The 22,434-nt window shown below is 46.8% G+C and overlaps 1 protein-coding gene across 8 annotated transcripts in view; it reads right to left on the bottom strand.

Moving 5' to 3' along the window:
* The window catches only part of PKIG (cAMP-dependent protein kinase inhibitor gamma), a 100,534-nt gene that overhangs the window by 144 nt on the left and 77,956 nt on the right, over window positions 1-22,434 (bottom strand). For 7 of the 8 annotated variants that reach the window (XM_082669516.1, XM_082669512.1, XM_082669515.1 and 4 more), the window contains 2 exons: window positions 3,691-3,864; window positions 25-756 (listed from right to left, as the gene is read on the bottom strand). In XM_082669516.1, the coding sequence (XP_082525642.1) occupies window positions 677-756; window positions 3,691-3,841 (231 nt within the window). In that variant the 5' untranslated portion in view covers window positions 3,842-3,864 and the 3' untranslated portion in view covers window positions 25-676. Of the gene's footprint in view, window positions 1-24; window positions 757-3,690; window positions 3,865-22,434 lie in introns of those variants that run through there. The other variant, XR_014297659.1, reaches the window with a different exon arrangement.

The following is a 22,434-nucleotide window of genomic DNA, read 5'->3' as shown; positions in this document are numbered from 1 at the left end:
GGAGAAATAATCATCTTAAACCTATCACACAAATCATCAGCATTTATTTCCTGGGTCCTAGGTGTCACTTATCTTGGTAGAAAGGGCAAAGAGTTAATCAGAGAGTTTTGAGCACAAGATCCCTTCGCTAAAAATGGATCTGTGAAGCTCCATGAGGGAACCTCAGAGCTGCATAGATGGTCAAAGAGTTTAACTTACAATGGCTTCCAAAGTAAAAGGTAAATTGTCAGCTCCCTCCCTCTCTGCTGAGAAAAGGTTTAAAGTTTCTAAAAAGTTTAAAAGTGCTTCTTAAAAAAGGGATAAGAAGGTCCTGACACAGAAGGCTGGCTGGGTTGGAGAAGAGGGGGCAGAGCTAGAATGCGGTCCCTGCCCCAGCTGTTCACCCAGGTGGCAGGACCCAGCCCCCGAGTCCCAGCACCTGCTGAATAAATAACATCCTGTGGTTACAGTGTCTTGAAAGTGTACCCGGGCAAGTGAGGAGGTGGTGGGAGCGTGGAGCCTGGGGGTGTGGGCAGAGGGCCTTCCCAGGGTAGGGGCCACGGGAGCCTCTGGGGCTGCCTTTCAGTCTGGCCTGGCTTGCCTGGAACACACTGCTCAGAGGAAAGGCTGCTGGGCCAGTGCCAGGGCTTCCGTCCACGGTGCATCACTCTTCCAGCCTCCTCGGGCAAGGTCATGTTCAAGATGAGGTGGTCCCATCGCTGCTCTTGGGCTGGTTGCTACCTTCCTTGTCTGGGGTGCCCACCTCCGCCTGTCCTTCTGCAGAGGAGAGAGAAAGGAGCATATATACAAACGTAATGCATAGAAAGAGGTCCAGAGGGGCCCAGCCACAGCAGTAACCGTGGATAAGCCCTGGGAAGCAGGACAGGATTGGGGGGTAGTAGCTAAAGGGAACTTTAGCCTAGTCTGTAACATTTTAATTTCTACAAAGAAAATGTGCATGTGCTGTTACTAGTATAATTAAAGTGAAGAAAAGGCCAGGATCATGGATGGATGCTTGTAGCTGGGGAGGGTCAGGATGTTTGTGTGGGGTGTCTAGAGTCCCAGCATGTGCTCAGCAAACAGTAGTTCTTGTAAGACAGAGAAGGGCATCAGAAGATGCCAGCCCAGGGGAGCACCAGGGGTGGCCTGCAGCAGGGGCTGGGGTGGAGCCCATCGCTGTTTCACTGTGCTGTGTCCCCACCAGGCCACCCCCATCTCCCTCTCTGGCCTCTGTCTTTGCATCCTTAGGCTAAGCCCTTCACGTGACTAGGGAGAAACTACCCTGCGCCCAGACCCTGAGGCTGCAGACAGGCAAGTACTTTCCATGCAGTCATACAGCAGCCTGGAGGTGTGATGAGGGTCATGATACGACTCGGATGAGAAAAACAAGGCTCAGAGAGGTGAACCGAGCTGCCGGAGAGCCAAACAGTGGAGGGAGCAGTGTCCCTTCCACTAACCAGAAGGCTGCCGCCTAAAGGAGCGCTCTCTAGGGTTTGTAAACACCCGTCACTGACACCGCCTCACTCTGCCCTGGCAGCGGGCTTCAGAGGTGGGGTTAGTGGGAGTGAGGGGTGCAGGGAGAACTTGGACACCTGTGCCTCAGGTCACCTCCTATCATGGGGCAGGGCCTGTAGCAAAGGCCGGGTCCCAGAGGGTCCTGGCCCACTGGAAGCCTGACAAATGAGACTGCACTTCAGGCAGATTCCCCAGTCTGTGATGCCCTACTTGGTCCGAAGCCTCCCGCCCTGGCGAGCAAGAATATTTTCGTTAAATTCCGCAGTAACTGCCGCTCTGCCATTTCCTTGCTGTGGGACCTCAGGTAATTTATTTAATCTCTCCAAGCCTCTGCTTCCTGATCTATGAAGTGAGGATGATGACATCTCTGCCCCTCTGTGGTCACCTGGCACATGGGACAGCTCAGCCAGGGGCAAGGCTTCTTCTGTGCAGGTCCCAGCTCTCTTCTGGCCCACAGAGAGGTCCCCAAGCATTTTCCTCTCCAGCCAGCACCCCTGGGACTCCCTCAGGGCAGTTTCAGGTCACGTGCTGCCAAGCAGTGCGTTCATATTCCTTCAGCCCTGCTGGCTGTTTACGTTTCATTATTCGGCCAAGTAAGGAAACGTTTGTGCTCCCCGCGTAAGGAAACATCAGAGAAGACAAAGGTTTGCACACAAAGGGCTTGGGGAGCGTTAACACACAGGACTTGGGGAGGCCTGGCCGCCAGGCCTCAGGACAGGCCAAGGCTGTGGCCCCTCCTCCCCTGCCCGGGCTCCGCCTCAGTTTCCCAGGAGCTTTAGGCAAACAGAAGTTCCAGGGCCTGCAGGATCAGAACCTGTATTCCCCGTACTCCCACTCCCTCGGTGAGTCCACTGGACTGAGCACGGCTCGCAGACGTGCCAGTGGAAGCTGCTCGTTGCAAGGCCTACTGGAAGGCTCCTCGGCCAGTCACTCTGGCCTGCACTGCGCCGGGAGCACCTCACTGCCTTGCGGTGAGCACTACTCCTTCCTCAGGTCCCCTTTTAACTGTCCGTCACCCTGGCAGACAGCTGCCAGGACACCAGGTACCTCAGGGATCTCGAATCAGACGGGGGTGGGAGCAGGCATTAGAGGGCCTGGGCAGGTGGATGAGTGGCTACACTGAGTTGAAGGAGATCGAAAACCGTTCACCAGAGCAGACGCAGATGGCCTGGCAGCAGGCCTGGCATGGCAGCTGGGCGTGCTGGTCAGTGAACAGCCACTGACCAGGCACCTCTGCCGGGTGCCAAACGCCACCAGGCACCGAGGGCCCAGGACGCGGATCCCAGGGGAGAGGCCCTGTGCTCAGGGGGCTGTGGAGGCGCCAAGAGAACAGGCGCCTCCCCTGCCAGAGAGGGGAGTGATGGCTTCTCAGCAGAGCGGTCTGGGCCTCTGAGAAAGAGGAAAAGCCAGCCTGGCAAGGGGAGGGCAGGCAGGACCAGACAGAGGGAGAGCGCGGCAAGGCCCATCAGGGACTTCCAGGAAACAGAAGTCCCTTCCTCAGGCTGGACCAGAGGCGCAGGGGAGAAAGATGGGAGCAGAGGCTGGAGGGGAGCAGGGTGAGACCCGGGGAGGCTCCCACGCTTGGTGAGGAGTTCAGGCCGCAGGACAAGGGAGGGCTGACAGACCACTGACGGGGACGGCACGGGGAGGGAGGGTGGGGTTCCTGGGGGAGCCAGGACTGGTGAGGGATGTTCTAGCAGAGGAAACCGTGAGATGAAGGGGGGTGGATGCAGGGGCAGAAGCACGACGGGACAGGGGATTTAAATGAACCCTGCTGGCAGCTGTCCAGCAGGAGGGCTGGGGCGGGGATGGATCAGGGAGGCCCGGGCAGAGGCCGCTGGGGTGCTGGGAGTGGCCTGAGCCAGGTGGTGGCTGTGGGGACAGAGAGAAGCGGAGGGACTGGGGAGGGACCTTGGAGGAGAACTGACAGGGCCTGTGGGTGGACGGGGAGGCTGAGGGGAAAGGGAAGTACCGGGATGCCTGGCCAGAGGGTCCTCACGGCCTGAGACACTGGCACCCCCTAGCCTAGGGAGTGGCTGCCCTCTGCCACTGACCGTGGGCCTGGGGCCTGATTTAAATGCAGTTTCTTCTCTGAGAAAGAGGGGGCCGGCTAGGACTTAAGAGGCCAGTCCCGGAGCCCAGAAGAGGGTCTCCCACCAGGAGTGCTTGAACCCGAGAGTACCCATGGGTTCTGACCTGCGCCCTCGAGGGCTAGCTCGCCCATGTCGCCAGCCAGCTTCCGTACGCTTACGGCCTCGGAGTCTCCCTGGATGTCAGGGACTGCGTTCCGGCGGCCCGTCCGGTCACAGGAGATGAAGTCCGAGTAGGAGGACTCGACCTCCATCATGCCTGTCGCATCACTCTTCAGGCCTGTGGGGACAAGGGCAGGAGCGCAGAGGTGAACCCTGGTGCATCCTGCACAGGGGACTCAGCTTGGGGCCCAGCACTGATGTCTTTTGACAAACCGACAGTTATTGCCTTGCTCGCTGACAACAAAACAGAAAGCACAGAAAAGTAGAAAGAACAAAATAAGTCATGCATAATTTTATACCCCAAAAGCCACCACCAACGTTTTAAAGAACATCTTTTGTGTCTTCTCTAAGTAAAGTTCATGATAACTACCTATACATTTATCAACACCATGTACCAGGCACTGGCTAGGGGCCGCAGATGCAGCAACGAACAAGTCAGCCATGGTCCTTGCCCTCAGGGAGCTGACAGTCTACTGGGTCATTTAGCGTAATTACCTAATACCTAAGTAATTACTACAATGCTCCGGACTTCCAGGGAGAAGGCAGGGTACCAGAGTGACTACCAGGGCCTGACCAAGGCTTGGGGGTCAGGAAGTGACATTTTAGTTGAGAACCTAGGAGGAATAGATAGACAAGGAGTCTAGACAAGGAGTGAGGGGAAGAGCACGTATGAAGGCTCTGTGGAGCAAAGGCACAGTGGGATGGAAGAAACGTACGTGCCGTGGGCTGGGGAACTGTGGGAGAGGGGCCAAGAGGATGCTGCTGAGTTGGGCAGGGGCCCGATCACATCTTCAATTTGGTCCCTGAGGGGTTGAGGCTCATGAATGTTCAGATTAGCATTTTCAAAGATGACTCTGGCACCTAAGGTGAGCAGACCTGAATGGGGGCCAGCTAGGGGGCTCCTGCAAAAATTCAGGTGTGAGAAGATGGTGGGTGAAGCAGGGATGGAAGAAGGTATTGCATGCAAAGAGAAATCAAAAGAAAGGGGGAGTAGCAGTACTCATATGAGACGAAACAGACTTTAAAATAAAGGCTGTTATAAGAGACAAGGAAGGACGCTACATAATGATCAAGGGGTCAGTCCAAGAAGAATACATAACAATTGTAAATATATATGCACCCAACATAGGAGCACCTCAATATATAAGGCAAATACTAACAATCATAAAGGGAGAAATCGACAGTAACACCATAGTGGGGGACTGGAACACCCCACTTTCATCAGTGGACAGATCATCCAGACAGAAAATCAATAAAGAAACACAGGCCTTAAATGACACATTAGACCAGATGGACTTAATTGATATTTATAGAGCATTCCATCCAAAAGCAGCAGAATATACATTCTTCTCAAGTGCACATGGAACATTTTCCAGGACTGACCACGTGCTGGGCCACAAAGTGAGCCTCAGTAAATTTAAGAAAAGTGAAATCATATCAAGCATCTTTTCCGACCACAATGCTATGAGATTAGAAATAAACTACAAGAAAAAAACTGTAAAAAACACAAACACATGGAGGCTACACAATATGCTACTGAACGACCAATGGATCACTGAAGAAATCAAAAAATACCTAGAGAAAAATGAAAATGAAAGCACAATGATCCAAAACCTATGATGGGATGCAGCAAAAGCAGTTCTAAGAGGGAAGTTTATAGCAATACAATCCTACCTCAAGAAACAAGAAAAATCTCAAATAAACAACCTAACCTTACACCTAAAGCAACTAGAAAAAGAAGAACAAATAAAACCTACAGTTAGTAGAAGGAAAGAAATCATAAAGATCAGAGCAGAAATAAATGAAACTGAGAAGAAGAAAACAATATGAAACTAAAAGCTGGTCCTTTGAAAAGATAAACAAAATCGATAAACCTTTAGCCAGACTCATCAAGAAGAAAAGGGAGAGGACTCAAATCAATAAAATTAGAAATAAAAAAGGAGAAGTTACAACCGACACCACAGAAATACAAAGGATCTTAAAAGATTACTAACAGGGACTTCTCTGGTGGTCCAGTAAGACTCTGTGTTCCCAGTGCAGGGGGCCCGGGTTCGATCCCTGGTGAGGGAACTAGATCCCACATGCATGTTGCAACAGAGAAGCCCGCATGCCACAACTAAACATGCCACAACGAAGATCCCGCATGCTGCAACTAAGACCCAGTACAGCCTAAAAAAGAAAGAAAAGGACTACTACAAGCAACTGTATGCCAATAAAACAGACAACCTGGAAGAAATGTACAAATTCTTAGAAAGATACAATCTCCCAAGACTGAACCAAGAAGAAATAGAAAATATGAACAGACCCATCACAAGTACTGAAATTGAAACTGTGATTAAAGAACTCCCAACAAACAAAAGTCCAGGACCCAATGGCTTCACAGATGAATTCTATCAAACATTTAGAGAAGAGCTAACACCTGTCCTTATGAAACTGTTCCACAAAACTGCAGAGGAAGGAAAACTCCCAAACTCATTCTGTGAGGCCACTATCACCCTGATACCAAAACCAGACAAAGATACCACAAAAAAAGAGAAAATTACAGGGCAATATCATTGATGAACACAGACATAAAAATGCTCAACAGAGACTTCCCTGGTGGCGCAGTGGTTAAGAATCTGACTGCCAACACAGGGGACATGGGTTCGAGCCCTGGTCCGGGAAGATCCCACATGCTGTGGAGCAACTAAGCCCATGTGCCACAACTACTGAGCCTGCACTCTGGAGCCCACGAGCCACAAATACTGAAGCCCACCAGCCTACAGCCTGTGCTCCACAACAAAGAGAAGCCACTGCTTGCCGCAACTAGAGAAAGCTCGCACGCAGCAACGAAGACCCAGTGCAGCAAAAGAAAAACAAACAAACAAACGAACAAACCACCTCAACAAAATACTAGCAATCTGAATCCAACAATACATTAAAAGGATCATACACCATGATCAAGTGGGATTTATCCCAGGGATGCAAGGATTTTTCAATATCAGCAAACCAATCAATGTGATAACACCACATCAACAAACTGAAGAATAAAAACCATATGATCATCTCAATAGATGCAGAAAAAGCTTTTAACGAAATTAGACACCCATTTATGATAAAAACTCTCCAGAAAGTGGGCTTAGAGGGAACATACCTCAACATAATAAAGCCATATATGACAAACCTACAGCTAACATCATACTCAACAGTGAAAAGCTAAAAGCATTTCCTCTAAGACCAGGAACAAGAAAGGATGTCCACTCTTGCCACTTTTATTCAACACAGTTTTGGAAGTCCAAGCTACAGCAATCAGAGAAGAAAAAGAAATAAAAGGAATCCAAATTGGAAAAGAGGAGGTAAAACTGTCACTGTTTGCAGATGACATGATACTATACATAGAAAATCCTAAAGACACTACCAGAAAACTACTAGAGCTCATCAATGAATTTGGTAAAGATGCAGGTTACCAAATTAATACACAGAAATCTATTGCATTTCTATGCACTAACAATGAAAGATCAGGATGAGAAATTCAAGAAATAATCCCATTTACCACTGCATCAAAAAGAATAAAATACCTAGGAATAAACCTACCTATGGAGACAAAAGACCTGTACTCCGAAAACTATAAGATGCTGATGAAAGAAATCAAAGACAACACAAACAGATGGAAAGATATACCGTGTTCTTGGATTGGAAGAATCAATACTATCAAAATCACTATACTACCCAAGGCAATCTACAGATTCAATGAAATCCCTATCAAATCACCAATGGCATTTTTCACAGAACTAGAACAAAAAATCTTAAAATTTGTATGGAGACACAAAAGACCCCGAATAGCCAAGGCAATCGTGAGAAAGAAAAATCAGGCTCCCTGACTTCGGACTATACTACAAAGCTATAGGCATCAAAACCGTATGGTACTGGCACAGAAATAGAAATATAGATCAATGGAACAGGATAGAAAGCCCAGAAATAAACCCACGCACCTGTGGTCAATTAATCTACGACAAAGGAGGCAAGACTATACAATGGAGGAAAGACAATCTCTTCAATAAATGGTGCTGGGAAAACTGGACAGCTACATGTAAACACATGAAATTAGAATACTCTATAACACTGTACACAGACATAAACTCAAAATGGATTAAAGACCTAAATTTGAGACCAGATGCTGTAAAACTCTTAGAGGAAAACATAGGCAGAACACTCTCTGGCATAAATCGCAGCAATATCTTTTTTGTTCCATCTCCCAGAGTAATGGAAATAAAAACAAAAATAAATGGGATCTAATTAAATTCAAAAGCTTTTGCACAGCAAAGGAAACCATAAACAAAATGAAAAGACAACCCACAGAATGGGAGAAAATATCTGCAAATGATGTCACCGACAAGGGATTAGTTTCCAAAATTTACAAACAGCTTACAAATTTACAAACAAACAACCCCATCAAAAAATGGGCAGAAGATCTAAGTAGACACTTCTCCAAAGAAGACATACAGATGAAGAGGCACATGAAAAGATGTTCAACATTGCTAATTATTAGAGAAATGCAAATCAAAACTATAATGAGATATCACCTCACACCAGTCAGAACGGCTATCATCAAAAAATCCACAAACAACAAATGCTGGAGAGGGTGTGGAGAGAAGGGAACCCTCCTACACTGTTGGTGGGAATGTAAATTAGTGCAGCCACTATGGAAAACAGTATGGAGGTTCCTTAAGAAACTAAAAATTGATCTACCATATGATCCTGCAATCCCACTCCTGGGCATGTACCCAGAGAAAGACATGGTCTGAAAGGATACATGCACCCCAGTATTCACTGCAGCACTGTTGACAATAGCCAAGACATGGAAGCAACCTAAATGCCCATCGACAGAAGAATGGATAAAGAAGATATGGTACATATATACAATGGAATATTACTCAGCCTTTAAAAAGAATGAAATAATGCCATTTGCAACAACATGGATGGACCTAGAGATTGTCATACGGAGTGAAGGAAGTCAGACAGAGAAAGAGAAATATCATGATATCACTTATATGCGAATCAAAAAAGATACAAATGAACTTATTTATAAAACAGAAACAGACTCACAGATTTAGAGAACGAGCTTATGGTTACCAGGGGGGAAGGGTGGGGAAGAGGAATAGTTAGGGTGTTTGAGATTGACGTGTACACACTGCTATATTTAAAATGGATAGGACTTCCCTGGTGGCGCAGTGGTTAAGAATCTGCCTGCCAATGCAGGGGACACGGGTTTGAGCCCTGGTCCGGGAAGATTCCACATGCCACGGAGCAACTAAGCCCGTGTGCCACAACTACTGAGCCTGTGTTCTAGAGCCCGCAAGCCACAACTACTGAGCCTGCGTGCCACAACTACTGAAGCCTGCGCACTTAGAGCCCATGCTCCACAATAAGAGAAGCCACTGCAATAAGAAGGCCGCACACCACAACAAAGAGTAGCCCTGGCTTGCTGCAACTAGAGAAAGCTCGCGCGGAGCAACAAAGACCCAACGCAGCCAAAAAAAATAATAAAAAAATAAAACCTTACTTAAAAAAAAAAGAATTGTGCTGAAAATGGATAACCAACAAGGACCTACTGTACAGCACAGGGAACTCTGCTCAATATTCTCTAACAACTTAACTGGGAAAAGAATCTGAAAAAAACCCAGATACATGTATATGTATAACTGAATCACTTTGTTGTACACCTAAAACTAACACAACATTGTTAATCAACTATACTCCAATATAAAATAAAAAGTTAGAAAAAAAAAAAACAAAGATGGTGGGTGAAGGAAGGAGGTGGTGACGGACACACACATTCCAGATGTAATCTGGAGGGTGAATCACCAGGACTTGGTGTTTGGCTGATGGGGAAGTGAGCTTTCTGACATGAATAAGTAGGTGGATGGAGGATGGTTCATGAGATGGGGGATGGATTGGGAGGAAAGACAGGAAATTAGGAGTTACTGCTACAGAGATGGTGGTTAATAGCCCTCCTGGTTGATTTTACAGCTGAGAGAGAAGAGAAGAGAACCACATATATAAAGAAGAGCCGCATACATGTAAAGAAGGATTTGTGAGGTCACACTATAGCACACCGGATTTTATAGCTGTTTGAAACTCCCTAAAACATGTCATGAAGGTTCCCTCTGGATGATTTCTGTATACGCACCATGGCACCATGACATATCTGATGAGTCCCCTAGAAATGCACACGGAGGCGCTTTCCCACTTTCCATCACTATGGACAGCAGTAAATATTTGTGCCTATGTCTAATTATTTCCTTAGAGTGTATTCCTAGAAGTAGAATTGCTAAGCTAAAGGGAAGGGTGAAATAATATTTAAGACACATTATTTTGATACATTTCCAAGTTGCTTTCCTGAATGACATAATGGTATTTATAATAACAGAAAAAGATGAGGAAATAAAACATAAATTCAGTTCTGTTCCTATTTATATTCCCACCAGCAGCCTGTAAGATTGCTGGTTTATCTGCACCCTTGTCAACAATGGGTATTGCTATTATATATATATATTTTTTTTTAAAAGGCTAATCTGCTAGGGGAATACGAGTATCTCTCTTTGAGCACCTATGATTTCCTGAAGGCAATCAAATCACACAAGTCAGGCCGTGGACTCTGGCCACTTGGCACACCCTGAGTTAGCGAGGGATGGGGGGGTCTAAGCCACTGGCTTGACCAGGAGCTCACAGTCCTCTAGGTGAGATGGGCCCAGCCAATTCCAGTTTTAGACACCCGTAGGTAAATGCCGATGCTCTTTATAGTATGAGGATGTTTACTGCACATCCTAGGTCAGTGACAGGGAAGCTCCCAAATGTCCCTCAAAAGGCCAGGCATTAAACGAATTATAAAATATTCACAAAAAAATACCCTGCACCAGATGGACCTGTACTGATGGCAAAGTGTCTGAGATAAACTGTTAATTGCAAAATGCAGGTTGCAAAACAACACCTTAAAGAAAACCCAGTTTCAACTCATACAACTCAACAACAAAAAAACAAACAACCCAATCAAAAAATGGGCAGAAAACCTAAATAGACATTTCTACGAAGAAGACATACAGATGGCCAATAGGCACATGAGAAGATGCTCAACGTTGCTAATTATTAGAGAAATGGAAATCAAAACTACAATGAGGTACCACCTCACACCAGTCAGCATGGCCATCATTAAAAAGTCAACAAATAACAAATGCTGGAGAGGGTGTGGAGAAAGGGAACCCTCCTATGCTGTTGGTGGGAATGTAAGTTGGTGCAGCCACTATGGAAAACAGTATGGAGGTTCCTCAGAAAACTAATATGATCCATATATACAGCAATCCCTCTCCTGTGCATATATCCAGACAAAACTATAATTCAAAAAGATGCATGCACGCTTATGTTCATAGCAACACTATTCACAACAGCCAAGACATGGAAACAACCTAAATGTCCATTGACAGATGAATGGATAAAGAAGATGACACATTTATACAGTGGAATACTCCTCATCCATAAAGAATGAAATAATGCCATTTGCAGCAACATGGATGCAACTAGAGATCATCATACTAAGTGAAATAAGTCAGAAGGACAAATACTATATGATATCACTTATATGCAGAATCTAAAATATGACACAAATGAACCTATCTATGAAACATAGAAGCATAGAGAACAGACTGGTGGTTGCCAAGGGGGAGGGGATTGGGGGAGGGATGGAGTGGGAGGCTGCAGTTAGCACATGTAAGCTATTATATACAGAATGGATAAACAACAAGGTCCTACTGTACAGCACAGGGAACTATATTCATTATCCTATGATAAACCATAATGGAAAAGAATATGAAAAAAGAATATATGTATAACTGAATCACTTTGCTGTACAGCAGAAATTAATATAATATTGTAAGTCTATACTTCAATTAAAAAAAAGAAAGAAAACCCAGTTTCTATGGGGAAAGATAGCAGATACGAGAAAAAAAAACCTTGCCAACTGTGGTACTTTGTGTCTAAGGGGAACTTTCACTTCTAAGACTAAATTTTATAATGGTAGTTTTTATAAGCCCAAGTTATCGTGCAACGCTTTCAGAAAGTAACCGACATTGGCAGGAAGCAGCTGGAAAGCAGCCAGGGTGGGGCTCAGTAACGTGTGTGCGCACACGCGCATTGTGTGAAAAGTGGGGCTAGCCACTATGGAGGGCTGGACCACATCTCCCCACAACACCTAGCTCAGAAGAGACACGTAAAGAATAAACTAGGGGCACTCAAAGCTCAGACAGGGGAGACAGGGAGGCGGCCTGTAGTAGATAGAAAAGAACAAGAGACGTGACCTTGTGCTATGAACCTAGCTCTGCCACCAGACCCTGAGCAAGACTGCCTCTCTCTGGGCCTCCGTTTCCAGATATGTAAAATAGAATAAAGGCCGGGCCCGAATTTGGTTTAAGGCAGCCCCCCCTCCAGCTCCAGCAGGGGGCGCACCCAGCCTATCTTTCTAAGCTGACTTGAGAGAAAGAAGTTGCCCTGGTTGTGTTTCCAGCTCTTTCTCAGCAAAAAAGACTCTGAACTCTCTGAAGTCCCAGAGGTGGTTCTTCTGTAGGTCACAGAAGTTTCACTTCTACACTCTCCCTCTGGGGAAACTGCTCAAAGCTTGAGAACAGGGCAGTGGCCTGTTGCAATAACAGCAGTAACACAGAATAAAAATTATGATGACAGTTCTAACAATAATCGTAAAGGTAACACTTATCAAGTCATCATGTTTTCCATACCTCGCTTACTAAATTGCCACAGCAGCCTCTGAGGTCTGCGAGGTGAGTTTATAACCACGACTTGGGAAGGTCTCAGGCGGACCCACACCTGCCGGTGGGAAGGAGACACTGGGCAGGCCACACCAGCTCCCGGGCCCCTTCTCCTCAGTCCTTTTCCTCCAACTAGGCCGTTGGCTCCATGAGAACTGGTATTCCTGTCTGGATTTTCACCAGACCAGACTGAAAGGCCTAATCCTGGCAGCTAATAACCATATGCTTCTGGCTGCTCCATCCTCAGATTCTCAACCAGGGCCTGGCAAAGAGCAGGTACTAAATAATTACTTGCCAAATTAAACCTGAATCTCTCTGTCTACCTATCTGTCTACCTTCCCTCCATCCCTCTTTCCCTATCTGTGGAAACCATAAAGTGACTCACTCCTTTGGCCAGTGGGAAAGGCCTCTGTCCGCTATAGATGGCTGTGCTGATGTTCTGGTCCAGGATCTCTAGCATCTGATACTGGGGATGGATGGAGTTACAGGCTCCATCTGAAAGGCCAGCTTCCTGCTGGAACTGACACCCTGGGGCTTTGGCTCCTGCCCTCGCCTGACTGACCTTACAGGCTGCCCAGGGTAGGAAGCTGACTTTCCTGGCGTGGAGAGGGAAGCGTACCAAGCTCAAAGGCCAATGCTGCAAAAAACCAACCGTGGCCAGTGTGCTCCGGCTGCCATCCCTATCCCCCGAGGGAAGACCAATTCCAAAGACAGGTCTGGGGGTGGGGTGTGTCTGGGGAGTTCTCTGACACACAGCACAAGCACACGATTTCATTTTTCTACAACATTTGTATTCTTCCCTCACTCTCTGCTCTTAAAGTCAACAGCAAATGGGGAAATATAAGAAAGAATCCTCAGAGTTGGAAACTGCATCAGAAAACGGTAATTCTCAGACTCTGTTAAGGAGAGTATAAACGCCAGGACCTCTCTGAGGAGTGACTTAACATGATACATCAAGAAATCTCACCTTTTTTCATATCCTTGAGCCACTAAGTCGGCTTATAATACTTTTTTCTAAGAACGTAATCCATGTTGTGCATGAGGATAAATGTTCAAAGATGTTCATCACAGTATTACTTGTAATAGTCAAAAACTAAAGACACCAAAATGAGCTCCTAAGTGGGCATGTCACATGTCCTAAATGGACAATAGAGAAATATATACATATTTAACTGATTTGTATCTAAATGAAATACCATTCAGGTATTAAAATGTTTGTGAAGTTTTTAAGCGATGGGGAAATAGATTGTTCACACAGATTGTTCACATAGATTGTTAAATGAAGAATCTCAATGATATGATCACATATCAATATTATTTAATTAAATTATGAATGATTTTTAAATTTTCTGTGGTTTTTTTTTTAGTGAAAAAATTCACTTTATTTTTAAATTATTTCATTTTTGAATATGTGTGTGTATGGTATGAAACTCAAGAAGTATGAAAGCAGGGACTTCCCTGGTGGCACAGTGGTTAAGAATCCACCTGCCAATGCAGGGGACATGGGTTCGAGCCCTGGTCCGGGAAGATCCCACATGCCGTGGAGCAACTAAGCCCGTGTGCCACAACTACTGAGCCTGTGCTCTAGAGCCCGCGAGCCACAATGACTGAGCCTGCATGCCACAACTACTAAGCCCGTGCGCCTAGAGCCTGTGCTCCGCAACAAGAGAAGCCACCACAATGAGAACCCTGAGCACCACAACGAAGAGTAGCCCCCGCTCGCCACAACTAGAGAAAGCCCACTCACAGCAACGAAGATCCAACGCAGGCAAAAATATATATATATATATGAAAGGAAAAAGAGTAAGAGCTCAGTGGCCTCCTTGGACTCAGGCACCTTCCCCCACCAGGCAAGTGCCTTCTTGTGTCCTCCCAAGATAATCCAGGCAACAAACAGATTCCCTCCTGCCCTCCCTTCCTTCCTTCTTCTTTTATTTAAAACAAAAAGTTGTTTTCCATCTCGCTTTTTTCACTCAAAAATACTTCCTGGAAACAATTCCAGATCATCCTGAAGCCACTGCAGCACTGATTATATAAAAACTCTAGAAACAAACCCGAAGTCCTTATACTACAAGATAACTTTTTATTTTTTATTGGCTGCATGGTGTCTGCTGTCTCACTGCTGTAGACCAATTTAATGATTTCTTGAGTGATAAACTTTGGGGTTGTTTCCATAAAAGTAGAATTGCCACATTAAAGGATATGTAAATTTAAAAAGTTGAACAGAGCCAAATTTTCCTCCGCAGCGGTTAATTCCCATTGGACATATGTGAGGAGCACTTTGCGGCACCACATTCTCATCAACAGTCTTTTCCCCCCGGTCTGAACGGTGAGAACAGTCCCCCGCTGTTTCAGCTTGTACTGCTCCTGTGTGTGCAACTGAGCATCTCTCCATGTGTATTTCCTTTTCTGTGCATTGTTTATTCAAATCCTTTTGCCCATTTTTCTATTAGATTGTAGCCCTTTTTCTTATTGATTTGTAGGAGTTATTTATGTATCAATATTAAGACAATTAGTCTTTTGCCTTAAGAGGCGTTACAAGTATTTTTTACTTGTTATTTATTCTCTGACTTTATTGCTGACATTTCTCCGCACGCACACTTTTTCTGTTCATGTAGTCAAACTGATCCATATTTTACTTTTCGGTTTCCTGCTTCTGGATCATACTTGGAAATGTCTTTCCCATTCTGAGATTAGTAAAGAATCCTCTCTTGCTTATTTGTTGTACTTTCATGGCTTTATTTTTCATATGTAAAACTTTGACTGATCTGAAATTTATTTGCTATGAGGCATGGGTTAGAGATCGACCTTAATTATTTTTTCCACTTATCTCAAAACCATTTGTGGAATCATCAAACTGAAAGGGCTCCCCGAGCTCATGGAGACAAGCCTCTCATTAATAGCTCGGGAAAGTGAGGTTCAGAAAGGGAGAGGGACTTGCCCAAAGTTCTTGTTCCAGGAGTCCGACCTCCTGGTCCAGAGCTCTTCCTCCCACACCTTACTGCACCCCCGGGAGTCCCCAGCAACAGGACAAATCTCTCAGGGGGTGTGCGGTTGGCAGGAGGCATCTAGTGCTGGCGTGCAGCCCGGCGTCCCTGTTTACTAGCTCGGAGACCTTGGACAACTGCCTTCATTTTTCTGGATCCCAGTTTCCTCCTCAGCAACGTGGGGGTCACAATAACACCTCCTGCTCAGGGGGCTCTTGTGAAGGCAATGGGACAATGTGCTCGGAAAGAGTCTGACAAGATGTGTGGAAAGGAAGAGGCGCGCGATTAATAAGTCATTACTATGGTCCATTCTCACTGGGTGACTTATCAGTAAAACTGTCCTACTGACACTTTCTTTCAACTTCTTTGTTTTTACTCTGTTTAGTGGTGCATAGAAGGCCAAAACTTACACTTCTTTCTTTTGTGCTTTACGGTGCTGAGTGAATAAAAGTTCCACAAAAGTGGCGCCCTGGCTGACATGTGTACTGCTATATCCGAAAGGCCTAGCACAGAGTTGAAGCCCAACGAATATTTAATGAATGACTAAATAATAGAAGATGGTCTAGATTCCAGGGGAGAGCACAGGCTGTGCAGCCCTGCATTATAACAGTGGCCAAGAGGTCTGGCTCAATCTCCGTGCAGCAGGGTGAGCCCACAGCTTCCTTTTCCCCATCTGAATAATAAGGTTGAAATATGATCTCTAAATCTCTTCCAGTCCAGACATTTCATTCATTCATTCATTCGCTCACTGTTTACTGAACACTTTTTATATGCCAGGCACTATGCCAGGTATGGGGTACACACTGGAGAGTAAAAAGACATTTACAATGTGATAACAGAAAAAGGCACTGGAAATCAAAACTACAATGAGGTATCACCTCACACCAGTCAGCATGGCCATCATCAAAACCCCACAAATAATAAATGCTGGAGAGGGTGTGGAGAAAAGGGAACCCTCCTACACTGTTGCTAGGAATGTAAGTTGGTGCAGCCACTGTGGAAAACAGTATGGAGGTTCCTCAGAAAACTAAAAACAGAACTACCATATGATCCAGCAATCCCACTCCTGGGCATATATCCAGATAAAACTATAATTCAAAAAGATATATGTACCCTTATGTTCATAGCAGCACTATTCACAATAGCCAAGACATGGAAACAACCTAAATGTCCACTGACAGATGAATGGATAAAGAAGATGTGGTACATATATACAATGGAATACTACTCAGCCATAAAAAAGAATGAAATAATGCCATTGGCAGCAACATGGATGAACCCAGAGATTATCATACTAAGAGAAGTAAGCCTGACAGAGAAAAATACCATATGATATCACTTATATGTGGAATCTAAAATAATGATACAAATGAACTTATTTACGAAACAGAAATAGACACACAGACACAGAAAACAAACTTATGGTTTCCAAAGGGAAAAGGGGGGGAGGAATAAATTTGGAATTTGGGATTAATAGGTACACACTACTATACATAAAATAGATAAACAACTAGGACCTACTGTATAGCACAGGGAACTATATTCAGTATCCTGTAAAATATTATAATGGAAAAGAATCTGAAAAAGAACATATATATATATATATATATATATATATATATGACAATCACTTTGCTGTACACCTGCAATACTGTAATTCAACTATACTTCAATTAAAAAAAAAAAAGAGAGAGAGAGAGGCAATTGAACAGGTAAAGGAATCTATCATCGTGGATTGTGGTGAGTGCTGTGGAAGAAGAGAACAGGTTTCTCTGTGTGTGCACGGTTCAGTTAAGGCTGTATGGTCAGGGAAGGCCTCCTTAAGGATGTGACCTAGGGCTGAGATCTACAGAAAAGCTGGATAGAGGGTGATCCAGGCAGAGTCAACAGCCAATGTGGGTCTAAGTGACCTAACACCTCCTATCTCAGTTTGAGCCCTATGCGATGCTCAAGAGGGATATTCTGTTACTCTTCCTCATCTTCGGGAGGTTTGGGGGCCTTCCCAGGGTGAGGTATTTGACCCTGAATGCCTGGGAGTTAAAAGAAGAGCCCTTATGTTCAGCTTCCCAGACCCTCAGTGGCCCAGGATCAGAGGCTGCGCTCTCGCAGGTGCTTGCCCTGGGCACTGTCGGGTTTCCCCATGGGACTCGGTCTTCTCCCTTCTGTTTTTATTCTCCCCCCAGCTCTGTAAACTGAAGAGGTCCCAACCTCTGCCAAGAGCTACATTGTCTGTTCCAAGCCTGCAGCTTAGTCCTCATCACTCAGGCAGATTCCATGACAGCACCAAATTGTTTTCCAAATATACCAGAAAAGTCATTTCCTGTTTGGTTTTTTTTCCTTTTTAAAAAATTAAATATTTGCAGACACCATACAAATCAGAAAGCAGACCATTTTGCAATGGACACAGAGCACAGAGTGGGGCTTGGTGCCCTGGGACAGGCCTCCTGAGGGGTGGGCAATATGCTTTCTAAGGCTTCTCCGAGGGAAGAAAGGGCCGTGGAAACCTGATGGAAATACCAGGGCCTCCTCAAACTCAGAGGGAAGAGGCTTTTCTCTGTGATGGGCAGCCAGACCCACAGAGGCACTGAGGCGGGTAAAGAAGTGAGGGCCCCGGACTGAGCACATCCCAGAAGCTGGGAAGGGGCAGGACAGCTGGTCACGGCTACGTGCGGCCTGCTGGGGACCGGCCCAAGCTCTATCTAGTCCCTTAGGGACACCCCCAGAGCAAAGTCGCCAGAGAGGAACCTGTCTCCTGCCAGGGCAGGACCTGATGCCCGAGAGAGGAGACCCCAGTGAGGCCTCCTTTGGAGGCAGTTGGGCAGGGCCTTGGCCTCTGCACCCACGGGGCCAGAGACACGCAGCCCCGGGGGCAGACGGTGGGGAGTCCTGCTTTGGGAGGCCGCCAGGTGGGAGGAAAGGGCAGGGTCCCCATGGATGCCCTTCTTCTCAGATCTTCTCAGAGCACTCTCCTCCAGGGCCCGCAGGCCCCACCCCCGCTGCACCTCTTCAGCCTGTCGGGCCACTTCCTAACCTCCTGCACGCGGCGCCTCCTCTGTCAGGGGCCCTGGTGACCCCTCCCTCACCCCCCCACCGGGACCAGGCCTGCGTCCTCTTCTCTATCTGCCCCCTGGGGGGTTCTCACCCTTTGCCTTAATAGTCTGTGTTGATGATTCCCACAGAGCCCCAAGCCTCTCTTAAGAGCTCTAGATGTGCAGCCTAACTGCCTACTTCGCCTTTCCCTTGGACATCTCCCCAGCGTTTCCAACTTCACACGTTCAGTCACAAGCCCGCTCCCCCCAGCCTCCCTGAGCTCAGGGCCGGCACCCGCTGTACAGGCTGCTCAAGCTGGAAACCTGGGGCCATCACTCATGTCCAGTCCCTCACCGGGTCCTGTCGTTTCTACTTGCAGAAGAGAGCCTGAACTTGGCCCCTCTCCCCTCCACGTGCACCACCTGGTCGCCATCGTTTCTCAGCTGCACCCCTGGTAGTGTCTCCTCACCACCTCCCTGCTCCCCTCTTGCCCTCGACCCAAGTCTGTGTTCTCCACAAGGGCCAGGGTGATGTCTGCACATCAGACACTGGGTCATGTGGTTCCCCTGCTTCATTCAAACTTTGATGCTTTTCCACTCCACATCTGGCAAAATCCAAACTCTACACCAGCCCCTGACATCCTGCACTGATCTGGCCCTGCCTCCTTCTGCGACCTTTTGTCTCATTTCCATTTTCTTCTTGGCCCATTTTGGTCTTTAATTCCTCAACCCAGCTCTTCCTGACCTCAGGGCCTTCATGAGACTGTTTATTCTGCCTGGAACATTCTCTGTCACTCTGCTCTTTACAGAGCCTCTTAAGTGGATTCCTGGCCCTGCCTTTTCAAATGGCCCTGCTCTGGGACACTGGCACGGGGGCCCTACAGGTCGCGAGGCCTCCAGAGCCCCTGTGCCCACCGCTACTGCATGTTGACTGAGCAACTGGAGTCTTGCGTGGTGCGGTGACACAGCAAGGGCTTGGGGTCGCTCAGCTTCTGTCCCTAGAGCTGGGCACCTCACTAGCCACAGAGTCCTCGTCTATAAAATGGGGGTGTGACAACTGCCTGGAAAGGTGGTTTGGGGGAACAATCAGAGCCAGCATTTACAGCGTCCTGACTGCATGCCGCACTAAGCATCTCTTTTTTTTTATGATTTTTTGGCTGTGTTGGGTCTTCGTTGCTGCGCGAGGGCTTTGTCTAGTTGCGGTGAGCGGGGCCTACTCTTTGTTGCGGTGTTCGGGCTTCTCATTGCGGTGGCTTCTCTTGTTGCGGAGCATAGGCTCTAGGCTGCGTGGGCTTCAGTAGTTGCAGCATGTGGGGTCAGTAGTTGTGGCTCGTGGGTTTAACTGCTCCGCAGCATGTGGGATCTTCCCAGACCAGGGATCGAACCCGTGTCCCCTGCATTGGTAGGTGGATTCTTAACCACTGTGCCACCAGGGAAGTCCCACTGCTAAGCATCTTTCAGGCTTTATCTCATTTAATTTTACAGCAATTCCCTGAGGTAGAAAGCATTAATCATTTCTGTCCTACAGAGGAGGAAGCTGAGGTATAGAGAGGCTAAGTACTTACCCAAGGTCATATTATCCACTGAGTATGGGGCAGGAGTGAGCCTGTACTATTAGGCCAGGAAGTGTAGAAATGAATTACCATCATGCCTAGCAGGCAGAAAGGGTTTGTTAAAAACTGTCCACTCGGGCTTCCCTGGTGGCACAGGGGTTAAGAATCCACCTGCCAATGCAGGGGACATGGGTTCGAGCCCTGGTCCAGGAAGATCCCACATGCCATGGAGCAACTAAGCCCGTGCGCCACAACTGCTGAGCCTGCGCTCTAGAGCCCACGAGCCACAACTACTGAAGCCCGCGCACCTAGAGCCCGTGCTCCACAACAAGAGAAGCCACCGCAATGAGAAGCCCGCGCACCACGACGAAGAGTAGCCCCCGCTCGCCGCAACTAGAGAAAGCTGGCGCACAGCAACGAAGACCCAACTCAGCCAAAAATAAATAAGTAAAATAAATAAATGTATTAAAAAACCAAAAAAACAAAACTGTCCACTCCCTTTTCTCCCCTTTTTTCTCCTCTATCCCCAACCTCATAATAAGGCATTTCTGAAGGAAGGACAAAAAAGCAATAAAGTCCTAAGAAAATATTCTACAATGCTGGCTAAAGCATATACCCAGATGCATTTTACCCAAGCTTAAGCAAAATCCTGTTTAGAATTTCCAGCTATTGTTTTAAAATCTTAAGAATCTCTTCAGTGATGTTGGGTTGATTCTCTGTCTGCCACCAAATTCTAATTGTTCTTATTTAACTTTGAAAAAAACAAGTATTTGGGGGTATGCATTTTATAACCCTGTTGTCTCCCCCTGTGGCTGGGCAGTGTTAGCACTTCACGTAGGGCTGGGGGCTGGGCATTTGGGACAGCGATACAAACTCTTCAATCCGTGAAAGTCTGTGCTTCTATGGAGGTGTCTAGAAAGAGGCAGAATACTCCCACAGAACTGCTGCTTGAGGACCAGGCTTACTGAGCCTACCCAGGTCTTCTGCTGTTCACACATTACCTCTTGGTGAGGGCTCAGCTAAAATGCAAGGTTCCCAGAGAAAGGCAGTCCCTGTCATAATGTGGAAGGAGGGCTGGAGAAGGGAAAGTGAGATCACTTCCAGGCAGGCTGGCCAAAGGTCCAGGGTCTGGACTGAGCTCCAGCTCTGCCGATGCCAGGCCAGGTGGCTCTGGGCAAGGTCCTTCCCCCTTAGACCTCGGGGGTCTCAAGTGTAGAATGAAGAGGTAAGCTGGGCATCTCTGTGATGTTTTTGAAACACATCTGCAAAGTCTTTGACATTCCTCCTATCAAGAGGTGAAGTGTAATTTGTATCCTCTTGAATGAGCTGGCCATAGCGACTTGCTTCTAACTAACAGACTGCAACAGACATGACTTCCAAGATGGAGTTAGAAAAGGTGTCACAGCTTCTACCTGGCTCTCCCTCGGGACACTTGTCTTTGGAGCTGCATGTAGGATACCTGAGGCTGCCATTCTTTGAGAAAGCCCAAGCCAGCCCCATGAAGTGACCACATGGAAAGGTCCTGAGACGGCATGGAGAGAGATGCAGCAGGCAGCCCCTAGCTGCGCTGGTCCCTAGCTGTTCCAGCACATGCCACTACCCACAGGAAAAAGCACGAAAAATAATACATTACTGCTGTCGTTTTAAACCACTAAGTATTGGGGGTGATGTGTTATGTGGCAGTGGGTAAACAGAGTGATCTCTAATGTTACTTCCAGCTCGGGGTCCCTCTACAGTTCCTCTAGAAGTCTATGGAAAGCGTGCCCCAAAGCCGCTGGGGAGAATGAAAAGAAGCAAGATATTATCTCTATAATATCAATTCATTCATCCATTCATGCATGAACTTTTACCGATCACTCAGTGTGTACCAGGCTTGGAACTAGATGCTACAGATACAAAAACAGTGAGACAGCAGGGGCCCTTGAGGGACATTCAAGGTCTAGTTAGGGAGGTCGACCCAAACACGCATAATTCTTAATCAAGCATTGGGGGCAGGGGCGCACATATCAGAATTCTGGAATCACTGGGGAACAGCTTCAAACTACACCCCTTGCCTCCCTCAGGGATCCTAATAAATGCCAGGCGGGGAATGTGGTGTGTGCTTACTAGCCAATAGCACTGCGCTTGTCAGCCTCTGTTACCAATGGAAGATTGTCATGGCCCACACATGTAACAAGAGCACAAAGAGTTTAGGGACCACTGCGGTATATGAATCTTTTAAAACTTTAAGGATCTTTAAAAAGCTTGGTTATCAAGGGCTGTAACAATAAGATGTACAAGGCAGAGCGGGGCTCAGGAGTCCAGGCACTAACTTTAAGGAAATG

This window comes from Grampus griseus, assembly GCF_964374135.1.
Source record: "Grampus griseus genome assembly, chromosome: 14".
NCBI lineage: Eukaryota > Metazoa > Chordata > Mammalia > Artiodactyla > Delphinidae > Grampus > Grampus griseus.
This window is presented reverse-complemented; position numbering and strand designations above follow the sequence as displayed.